The sequence below is a fragment of the Helianthus annuus genome, chromosome 11 (assembly GCF_002127325.2).
Source record: "Helianthus annuus cultivar XRQ/B chromosome 11, HanXRQr2.0-SUNRISE, whole genome shotgun sequence".
NCBI classification, from domain to species: domain Eukaryota; kingdom Viridiplantae; phylum Streptophyta; class Magnoliopsida; order Asterales; family Asteraceae; genus Helianthus; species Helianthus annuus.
Genome location: NC_035443.2, coordinates 48,905,332 through 48,917,345, shown reverse-complemented (window position 1 = coordinate 48,917,345; position 12,014 = coordinate 48,905,332). Strand labels below are relative to the sequence as shown.

General features: G+C 39.9%; 1 protein-coding gene and 1 long non-coding RNA gene across 2 annotated transcripts; one reads left to right on the top strand and one right to left on the bottom strand.

The window, feature by feature from the left end:
- The first annotated feature begins 6,825 nt into the window (after positions 1-6,825).
- On the top strand, positions 6,826-7,295 carry LOC118483726. The gene is made up of 2 exons (XR_004871259.1): positions 6,826-7,021; positions 7,101-7,295. It is a non-coding gene; the product is annotated as an uncharacterized LOC118483726 (long non-coding RNA).
- Positions 7,296-10,772: 3,477 nt separating this feature from the next.
- On the bottom strand, positions 10,773-11,531 carry LOC110888269 (secreted RxLR effector protein 161-like). Its single transcript, XM_022135801.1, has one exon. The coding sequence runs from the start codon at positions 11,529-11,531 to the stop codon at positions 10,773-10,775; it is 759 nt and encodes a 252-aa protein (XP_021991493.1).
- Positions 11,532-12,014: the final 483 nt, after the last annotated feature.

Sequence of the window (12,014 nt, the reverse complement as noted above, 5' to 3'; positions counted from 1 at the left end):
AAATGTCGTTGCCAACGCTCTGAGCAGACGAAGCTATCTGCATAGCATTCCTAATGTTCCAACCCAGCATCATCTCGAAACTCTCATCCGCGAAGCCCAACATGCTTGTTTTACCGAACGTACTTTGAAGAAGGAAAGAATCTACCACGATGGAGCCCAACTTATGAATAAGTCGAATGGGATATTCCATTATCTGGACCGAATCTGGATCCCTAAGCGGACTGATTTATGACAGATTTTGATGGACGAAGACTACAAATCCCGATATTCTATTCATCCCGGTGCTGACAAAATGTACCAGGACCTTCGCTACAAGTACTGGTGGCCGGGCATGAAGAGAGATATCGCTCTCTACGTTGGGAAGTGCCTGACTTGCTCGAAAGTCAAGGCTGAGCACCAAAGACCCTCTGGCTTACTTGAACAACCCCCGATCCCTTTGTGGAAGTGGGAAAGTATAGCTATGGACTTCATAACGAAACTTCCGCGGACGCCATCAAGTCACGACAGCATCTGGGTTGTCGTTGACCGTTTAACCAAATCTGCTCATTTTCTACCAATACGAGAAGACTATAAGGTGGAAAGATTAGCCCGAATCTACACCGATGAGATCATTTGTCGACATGGGACGCCTCGCGACATCATCTCTGACCGTGATGCTCGGTTTACCTCGCGTCTGTGGGAAACGTTTCAAACGGCTCTCGGTACTGCACTTAATCTAAGTACCGCATTCCACCCTCAAACTGACTGTCAGACTGAGAGAACGATTCGTACGCTTATAGACATGCTCCGTTCATGTGTCATAGATTTCGGTGGAAATTGGGACGCTTACCTGCCGTTAGTCAAATTTTCGTATAATAACAGTTATCATTCCAGCATTCAAATGGCACCGTTTGAGGCTTTATATGTAAGAGAATGTCGATCGCCTATTGTATGGCACGAGATCGGGCACTCGCAATTAACCGGTCCTGAGCTACTGCAAGAAACGACTGACAAAATCCTCCAGATTCGAGACAATCTGCTGAAAGCTCGGAGCCGTCAGAAAAGTTACACCGATAGACGACGCAAGCCCTTTGAATTTGACGTTGGCGACCAAGTACTCCTAAAGGTATCACCTTGGAAGCGTGTGGTCAGATTCGGCAAGAAAGGGAAACTCGCGCCTCGATATGTTGGACCCTTTAAGATTCTGGAAAGGATCGGAAAAGTGGCCTATAGACTCGAACTACCGGAGGAGCTTAGCAACGTTCACCTGACTTTCCATGTTTCAAACCTCAGAAAGTGCCTGGCTGAGAATGATTTGTATGTACCGCTAGAGGACCTCCAAGTAAACGAAAAACTACACTTCGTGGAGAAGCCTGTCGAGATCATGGACCACAAAACCAAGCAGCTCAGATGCTCACGCATTCCCATTGTGAAGTTTCGATGGGAAAGCAAACGTGGCGTGGAGTTCTGATGTGGGGTAAAATACACATATTTGTCCCGTGTAGATTGTATAGTTTTTTGTATAGTTTTCATTTGTTTTGTTTAGTTATTAGTATTATATTATATTATTTTGTGTTTTGGCAGGTTCTGGTGTAAATGGAGAGAAAATGAGTAATAGAGAAATAATCAGCTAGTTGAATAGAGTACACCGCCAGTGACCGGAATTAGAATTGCCGCTATTTTCCTTAAGTGGGTCGATGCCGCTATCTCTATTTTATAAGCTCGAAGGACCAAACCGCAATAAGTTGAAAGTTCTTTAAAAATAGTTGTCAGAAGTGGGAGGACTAGAAGTAACAAAAAGATGAAACTTAAATTAATTCCAATCACAAAAAGCATTCTGATGTTGACCGAGTATCTGTTGACCGAAATTCAAGTTATGTTGACCAAATTCTTATAATTTTTGATGTTGGGCCATTTAGAACATTATACGGCAATTGGGCCATGCCCATTCCACTTTGGTGTACCATAAAAGAAGCCCAGGAAGGGGTGGACGGCGGGAGAGACGCACGGGGAGAACCATATAGGGGACGGCTGCCATATTTTGAGGGAATATACATCATCAGCCGCACATCAGACAGAGGACGCACAAGACGAGGCGATCATAAGGGCTACACAGTTGGCGATCAAAAGAAAAAAGGTTTATTGGATCGAGCTTCAAGAGTGGGATTTAAGATTCGGGTCGATTAGGCAACGAGTTATTGTTCGGTTTGTTTTACTTTTTGTTTTCAAACTTGATACTATGACTTCTTTGTTATTTGAGACTTGTTTATTATTTTCGTTCTTGACTATGTTCCTTGGCTAATTTTCTAAACTACCTAGGTTAAGATGAATATTTAATAAAGTTTGGATTTCTTTTCGTTTATTATTGTGTGTATGGGTTTTTCTTAAAAAGTAAAGAACTTTGGAATCTTTAACTTAGTGCGTATGCGTATCTTGTTTTGATTATTGATTGTTTATTCGTTTCACATGAACCTTGGTGAATGTCTTTCATAGGATAGGTTTGTGTTGATTGTTCGAGTCTTTGCGGGTTCAGGTAGTCTTTGGGTTAATTGGCCAATAACCTTAGAAACGGTAAATAAAAGATAGTTAGAACTTGATATTCTGCTAATCTTGTCGCTGAGAGGCTCGAGGTTATTAATAGGTCTCGGTTTGATATATAGCTAGGATTAGGTTTTGAGAGAAATCGGTCTTAGTTCCCTAATCTTATTCGTGTCTATTAAACTAAATTAAAATCCATAGTTGCCTTAGACTTTCGCGCTGAGAGGTAGATTGCCGGATTAAGGCACTTTTAAAGAAGTTAGAGGACTGAGAGGAAGTCTAACCAACCGGTAGTAATAACAGCCCTGTAGAGTCTCACAGGTTTCTTCCTGAGAAGGGTCGGGATGTCTTAGTAGGGATTTCTTAGGGTTTAGCACACAAAGATCCCCGTTCCATACCACTTTAGTTTCAAATAGAAATCCATTCCTAGTTAAATAGGATTCTAGCCTAGGTAGTCTTCATCACCACTTAGTGAGAAAAACCTTCATCCAAATTCGCGTCTAGTTAGTCTAATTAATTAGTTTAAATTTAATAATTGCAATTTTTAGGATATTTAGAAAACCCCCCAAAAAAGATAAAAACAAGTAATTCAGTTAGGTCAGTTAAGTTAGTCGAGTCTAGTCAACGTAATTAGTAGAGTCTCGTGGGTTCGACACTCGGACTTACTTAGGCTATACTACATTGACCGGTACACTTGCCGGTTGTGTGGTTTAGGTTTAGAGAGTCTTAGTTATAAATTTAAAACTTAGAGAGTCTAGTTTAGGGTTTAAAATTAGTTAGATTCATTTAGACCACTTTTAGCACATCAAGTTCACTTGGGAACTCGAAAGCAACATGAAGGCGAAGTACCCGCAGTTGTTTGTTACGGCTAAAGCCTAATTTCGAGACGAAATTCCCTAAACAGGGGGAGGCTGTAACACACCGTGTTTCGAAAGTCAAAGTCAAAGTCAAGATTGAAGTCAAAGGAAGAAAAGATTGCTAATTGCAATCTGTCACTCCTTGCTCAATTTCTGTTTTGACTTCTTTGACTTGTAGATAGCCTATTTAATTGTTTACGTTAGTTGTATTATGTGGAGTACTTATTAATAATCCAGGTTTTATTGATGTTTAACGCTTGTGTTATCGCGTTATCGCTTATCGCAATCGCATGCGCAACTCGAATTACGCATTCTGGTTATTGTCCGTATGTGTGTGTGCCTTTTTATATGTTACTTGTGCATGTTTATGTTTATGTTGTGGTGATTAATCGAAACGCAATCGAAACTCAATCGCAATCGAATCGCAAACGGTAAACGCAAGTTAATTAGGATGATTGTATGTTAGATATAGTAGTTGGATTAAAAGTAATTTGATGAGGAACTCTATCGCATCGCAACACTCAACACACGAATCAAAACTGCAAAACTCGCCGCGCCATGCATTCGAATCGAGTGGCCAGCCGATCGAGCTGCCACCCGATCGGGCTGCCACCCGATCGAGTTGCCACTCGATCGTGCTGTCACTCGATCGAGCTGTCACCTGAACGGGCAGCCACTCTATCGACCAGCCACCTTTCCCCCTTTCCATTTATGGAAACCCTATAAATACCCCCATATGTCAACATCACTTGATGTTGACAGCTCTCTCTCTCCCAACTCGCTCCAGTCGCTATTTCTTCAGATTTTTCGCGATTCTTGTAAGTTTTCCACCTAAATCTTGTACTTTCTTGATCTACACGCACTCCTACACCTTTCTATCTTTTAAATCTTAAATTTTAACCGTGAAATCACTAGATTCGAGGTGTTCTAGGATGATGTCATCATGGTGTTCTTGAGAACTTCATGTTTTGACTTCAATCCACCAAGAACAACTTAGATCTGAACGATTTCCACACAAATAAACAAAGATCTTTCATAGATCTTAACATATTCATGGTGAAAACGGATTGAAAGATGGTTTCTAACCTTCTTTCAACTCTTTTACACTCAATGCACTCAAAACTCATAGAATCGGAGCTTGCTCTAATCTTCTACTCTTTCTTGTTGATGTGTTGGTTCAAGATCTGGATTCTATCCACGAGATTTCTGATTTCGGGTTGAGCATGAAACACCGTCTCGAACAGTTAGCTGGTTGGACTAGGGTGGTTCCTGTCCGATCGGGTCGCTAAGTCTTGACGAGGTTTCTGTTGTTTGACACGTTATCAAACAGTCTCGAGAAAAACTCCAAACTACCAAAACGACCAAGGAAGAAGACGATCAGGTTGTCTGGGATGGATTGCCGTCCGATCGGATTGCCACCCGACCGGACAGCCACCCGATCGGCTTGCACCTTGGGTCCCACACTTGATTTTTATTTCAACATTTGAGGTTTGAACTTTGAACGGATTGCCGTCTGATCGTATTGCCACCCGATCGGATTACCACCCGACCATGTGATGTTTAGACTTCAACACTTAAACAATTTTCAACATGTTCAATGCATACGGATTGCCACCCGATCGGATTGCAATCCGATCCAGTAACCGTCCTGCGGTGAACTTGTTCTCAACCTGAGAAGCCTCGCCAATCGGATTGCCGACCGATCGAAAAGCCGTTCGATCGACCGACCTGAAAGGTAGAGATATTTCTCTGTTTTCAAAATGCTACAACGAAAAATTCAAAAGACAAGCCATCATACACAAACACATCCATCCCAAACGAGATGACAATCCAATCGAGTGGCCACCCGATCGGGCGACCACCCGAACAGATTGTCATCCGATCGACCGGCCACCCGATCGGATTGCCACCCGATCGGATTACCGTCCGATCCACTGACACTTGTATCGTTTTACGTGCCGCTTATCGTTATTGCTATCGTTCTGATCAGGTTAATCCCGCTCTAAGCGCTCCCTTCAATCCATCACTGCTGTGAGTATACTCGATCCCTTTTTGCTTTACGCACTTTTGGGTGTTACAAACTTTACTTATTCTAAATCACATCGAACACACTACGCTATACTTTAACGGTAACCGTTACCGCATGTTATACGTAACTTAATGAATGATTGTTTGTTATGTTTACACATGGAATGCTGTCTACCTGCCTTAGCAACGATAGTACTATAGTTTGGACTCAGCACCTGTTCACTCAGGGGTTGTTAAGGAGAATTGATTACATGGCTCACAGTGGTGAGTGTGTATTACGAACTGCCTTGGGCAGTCAACCCGCAGTCATTGGTATCGATAGGTTCATGTCGATAACTAACGTGCTTCATTTCACACTGTGTACGTGCTGGTTATGCGTAAACGATTTCGAACTCTATTATATCTATTAAACTTGTATGCTCACCTTTACACTATGTGTATTGACTTTTACTTTAACGTATGTGGCAGGTGTATAAGATGTTATATTACTTGGCTTGCTGTGAAATTGAGGCTAGGAAAGGTCTAGAAACAAATAAACGAATTGTCTGTATTTGAAATCTGAGTTGTCGGAACAGAACAATTTGACTAGATTTTGTCTATAATAATTATGTTATCTTTTATGTCATGGTATGGGACGTGATGCTTTAAATAACTGGTAATGATAGTTGTTATGGAAACTTCTGGACAATATATTTCGCTCAATGCCACGCCTCGATGTTTCCGCCATCGGTTGGGGTGTGACACCGGTTGTCGCGGGGGGGGGGGGGGCTTAATACTAGTTAAATTTTAATTTATAATGTTTGTTTTGTCATGATATATCTTGAATTTGTGTAAAATAATTTTTTTAACAAGGACTTTCATTAAACAACGACACCTAGCAAAACACTAGAGCCAGAGGTGAACACTCATTACAAGGAAAAATTACACTAATCGAACCAACGTAGTTATTTGTGTAAAATAACTATGTTACTCTTTTAACAAATTGCAAGAACTTTGTTTATATAATTTACTAAAGAGTAAACTGCCATTTTGGTCCCTGAGGTTTGGTCACTTTTGCCACTTTAGTCCAAAACTCAAACCTTTTCATCTGGGTCCCTGGGGTTTCAATTTTATTGCCATTTTGGTCCAAAAATGAAATCAGGTCATATTTTTCAAATTAAATCATGGTATTTTGTCGTTTTCCTTAGGAGCAAAATGATCATTTCTTTTTATTTTATTTAAAATTTTTATTAAAACAATAATCTTTTGTGAGTCCCACCACACCCACACTTCTTCTTCTACCTTCTTTCTCTCTCTGTATCTCTCCTTTATAACAAACACCATCCATCACCGCCACCACCACCTCCACCACCAAGCCTCAACCAAACAATAAATACCAGAGATAAATAGAGACAAGAGAGAGAGAAGTTGCATCTGTTGTATCAATCAAATGGAGAAAGAAGATTCAGATCAAATGGCAGAGACTACTACCACCACAGAAGAACAAAAAACCAACAAGAAAGAGACCCAGAATGCAATTCTCTACATCAGCCACTTCTGAAGCAAAACCGGACACTTTCTTCAAGTCCACTAGCTCTTGTTGGCACCAAAGTTTCGTATATCGAAAGCTTGGATTACGAGTAAGCTCCATCATCAAAGATTTCATTTCAATTGGCAATTAATTGCTCATGAATAAAGAACAAAACTTTTTCTTAACAGGATCAATGAGAATGATCTGTTCAAGCATGACTGGAGAATCAGATCACAAGCTCAAGTGTTGCAGTATGTATTCTTAAAATGGTTATTGGCTTTCCTAGTTGGGCTTTTGACAGGTGTCATAGCCACTCTCATCAATCTTGCAGTAGAGAATATTACAGGATACAAACTACTGGCTGTAACCCACTACATAGAAAGTGAAACCACAGGGACCCAAATGTAAAAGGTTTGAGTTTTGGGATAAAGTGACAAAAGTGACCAAACCAAAATCGCAGTTTACTCTTTACTAAAAAAATGGTAAGAAAAATAAAAGGGAAAATTACCAAAATGTTGGTTGACCAACTGACTTTGCAAAATTGTCACGTTCCTGCGTCTTTGGAAGGTCCACACAGCTTCGGAAGCGTCCTCATATTATGTTGATGTGTCTTTTTGCTACAAGCTGACACGTGTCCAACACGTGTCCGACATGTTCAAGCGTCTGTTGATTAATGTTGATGCGTTGGTGACGCAATGATTCCACGGCTTGCGTCCCTGGTTTCTTATCACAATTATAGCGTCTGTTGATTATTTGGCTGATGCACCGGAATGGTCCGGCTGACGTACCGCAATGGTCTGACGCTTTAAAAAATGGACTGGCCGATGCTGACGCTTTAAAAAAGGTCTGGACAACGCTTTAAATAGTCTGAACGGACGCTTTAGCTTTGGCTGACGCTTTAAAAAGGGTGAACGTGTTGAATTTTTAATTTTTTTGAAGTTCAACCATGTTTATATACAAACAATCTTTTCTTCACCATATCCTCTACCCCACTAGTCCACAGCTTCAAAAATGGCCATGTTTATATACATACAATCTTTTCTTCACCCTATCCTCTACCCCACTAGTTCACAGCTTCACAAAATGGGCAGACCCCCTGAAATTTATTTTTTCGAATTCAACAAACGGGTTTAAGAAGTCATCTACAACGGACACCGATCTTCTCTGATTTCATCGGATGTGATCGGATTTCCCCTTCCACGTGCTCTGCGGGGTTGATCGGGTTCAAGAACTCATCTACAATGGACACGTGAAGGGTCTAACGGGTTGTTCGGCACATGACGGTTACATATCCACCAATGTGTTTGCCAGGTCTCCAAACATAACTGAAGTCGGCGAACCGTTGAAGAAAATGTGAACAACCCGTTACATATCACCTAGGCCAATATAAATGTGGGTTGACGGAACTTACCAGTTCACGACCCATCTTTATCATTGCTAGGTGTTTCGATGCAAATTCCGGAATCAGAATCCGGATCTCCTACCCAGTTGGAAGTAGCGGTTTGGTGTATTCTAGTTCAAATGATTATGTTTGTATTTTTGTGTTATGTGTTTTATGTACTTTGTATTGAATCATAATAAATTTATAAAGTTTACTGATTTACGTTTGAATTCTAGTTCAATTGCAGTAAAATTCTATGAAAAAAATTATATAATAATGAACTCAACGCCGTCTCATATTGTGTTCAACGTTTCCAACAAACAGACGCGGTTTAGTTTTTGCCAAGGGGTTTGGGCTTAAGGGGTTTGGGCTTACGGGGTTTGGGCTTAAGGGGTTTGGGTCAAAGGGTTTTGGGCTTAAGGGGTTTGGGCTTACGGGTTTTAATGTTGTTAGGGTCACGGTATAGTGTATAAATTAAATTAAATCTGGTTTTATGCTTAGGTTTTATTTTTTTATGTTAATATATAAAATTAGTTTTGTCTGTAAATGTAGAAAAGTAAAAAATTATTTTGTTGTTTAACCGATCTGACTGTTTTGGCAAAAGCAACAAATAAACCAACAAATAGATTTCATACAACTTTATTTATTTATTATTTTTATAACATAAATATCCAAACAGAATATTAAATTAAAATAAAAATTAATCAGCGATAATCGTCTATAGAACGGGTTGTTTGCAGTCTCTTCGACGATGATGCAGCTTAGTTATCAATCAGCCACATTATAGCCCCCCCTCTTACAAGACCTAGCTAACACACTGGGACGTCAACCACCCTAAAGGGGTGGAATCATCAAGTGTGCTGTACAAGGCCCCTTCGCAGCAGCGGAGTGAATATAAAACTGAGAAAAACATCATGTAGACACAAACTCGCAAATAATTTTTCCATACTACATTTTTCTAATATTTGACAATCAGAACCGGAAATAGATTTTTTAACTAATATGGTTGGCATAAATTGCTATGATTTATTTATTTTTAGTGTAGTATTTATCGGCCAATAAGTATTAAAATATTGGGAAAAATATTTCTCTTATATAATATATTTATTTTAGGGAATTGTTTTATAAATTAAAGACAAAATTCTGACCATCTCCATTAATTAACATAGAAAAACGGGAACGGTCTGGCTGACGCAATCGAGAAGTCCCGCTGACGCAATAGAGAAGGCCCGCCGACGCAAAAGGAAGTCCCGGCGATGCAGAAGGGAAGTATCGCCGCAACCGGAAGTCCCGCCGACGCGAATGGGAAGTCCCGCCGACGCAAAAGGCGTCAACGTACCGTACGGACTGACGCAACCTGATAGATGCTTTAAAATCGTACGAAGGACGGATAAATAACACGTGGACGCTTTAGATTGTATACTGACTTCATAAACATTTGACTCTTTTAAAAAGGAAGTATTGGGACCCAGGAAGTATTACTAGTAAGAAAATAAAACAGGAGACATCACGTGTGATTTTACTCTCAATTATGGCTTTTAGATTTGTTGTTTACCTTGGTGGAAACTGGAAAGTTATTAATAACAACATGGAATATGTTGTTGATTGTCAATCAGTAAGACGTCTTTTAGAAATCCCAAACAATAATATTTCGTATACTGAATTTGTAAGATATCTTTTTGAGATTTTTGGTGTTCAAAATATCACACGTTTATCATACAAAATGTCATCTTTTACTGATACCATTGATTTAACTAATGATTATGATCTTTCCTTTTTTTCCAGCTTACTGAAAAAAATCCCTATGAGCTTTTTAAATTATATGTAGTTCAAGAAATTGGCGTTGGTTCGTCTTCTGGAAGTCAACGCATTGATTTCAAATGCCCTGATTTAAACGATAATGTTTTTGAAACTAATGAGTTTAATGACTGTGATAAAGGTAATTTTGATTCTGAAAACCAATTACCTGTTTCTTTTAATGTTATAGAAAAAGTTGGGTCACATTGTCGGTTAAAAGAAGGATATCTTTTTCGAAACAAAGAAGAGATGAAAATCGAACTAGGAAGATTATGTCTTGAAGAATGTTTCGAATATAAAGTAATAAGGTCATCGAAAACAAGTTATGTCGCACCATGTGTAAATGACGACTGCGAGTGGCTTTTTAGAGCGTGTAGTCGTCAATCTAGTGAAGTATTTTATATAAAATATTTTAACAACAAACATACATGTTCTAAGACGCAGACACATCCACGTCTACGTCAAGGAAACCCTAATAAAAGACATTATGGTAAAAGATCAAAAGGTGTATTACAATGGGGTTACTGAATGTTGTTTTCTTATATCACAAAACCAAAAAGGAATAAGAATATATAGGCCATAGAAACGTGAATAAGGGCATGATCATAGGAGCCATCTATGGTAGGTGATAAAGAGATTAGCACAATATATGGGAGAAAATAATGTCTATCTTTACTCCCCCTTAAGATGGAGCATGGAGGTCTTGAATGCCCAACTTGTCTAGTAACGTGCGGAACTGATGGGTACCCAAGGGCTTCGTGAGAATGTCGGCAATCTGATTTTTAGCGTCAATTTTCATCGGTTGTATTTCTTTGGACTCAACACGTTCTCTAACGAAATGACAGTCCATTTCTACATGCTTGGTTCGTTCATGGAACACTGGATTGTTTTCTATATGACGAGCGGCTTGATTATCACAAAACAAGGGTGTTGGGCCGATGGGGGCGAGTTCAAGCAAGCTAAGGAGCCACCTCATCCACAGCACTTCACTAACTGCATTTGCCATTGCTCTATATTCTGCTTCGGCGGATGATCGAGAGACGACAGACTGCTTCTTCGATTTCCATGAAATAGGAGCACCACCTAAAAGAAGAAGATAACCTGTTCGTGACCGCCTTGTGAATGGACAACAAAGCCAATCTGAGTCACAGTAAGCGATGAGATTTGTACCTCCCCCTTTTGGAATCAAAATACCTTGACCTGGTGTCGTCTTAAGGTATCGTAAAACTCGGTTGCACGCATCCATGTGACTCTGTCTTGGGTCATTTACAAATTGACTTAGAACATTGACGGCGTATGTGATGTCAGGTCTCGTCGCCTGCAAGTAAAGGAGTTTACCAACCAGCCGTCGATACTGATTGGGATCAACCCGCGGCTCGTCATCGCATTTGCCAAGTTTTAAATTTTGCTCCATTGGAAGTGAACTTGGTCGACAACCCATCATTCCTGTTTCTTCCAAAATGTCTAGCGTGTATTTTCATTGACTTAGGACAATTCCCTCCCTTGTTTTAGCGACTTCTATCCCAAGGAAAAACTTCAAAGGACCGAGATCTTTAATGCTGAATCGTTTGTTGAGAAAGTTTTTTTGTTTCTTGTATTTTGTTCGAGTCATTTCCTGTGATGATAATATCATCAACATATATGAGCGCAGCAACAAAAACATCTTCCCCTTTGAATATGAACAATGAATGGTCTGCCCCAGTCTGCTTGAAACCCACTTCAATTAAGGAATTTGTGAATTTTTGATACCAATTCCTTGACGCCTGTTTGAGCCCGTAAAGTGACTTCTTTAGTTTACACACTCTATTATCGTTCGGCTTTATGAATCCTTGAGGTAACTTCATGTAGACTTCTTCATGTAACTCCCCATGCAAGAAAGCATTGTTTACGTCAAGTTGGTGTATATACCATTCTCTTTTTACAG

Coding starts and splice junctions, on each gene's coding strand:
- LOC110888269 (XM_022135801.1), bottom strand. CDS start 11,531: ATGGGTTGTCGACCAAGTTCACTTCCAATGGAGCAAAATTTAAAACTT.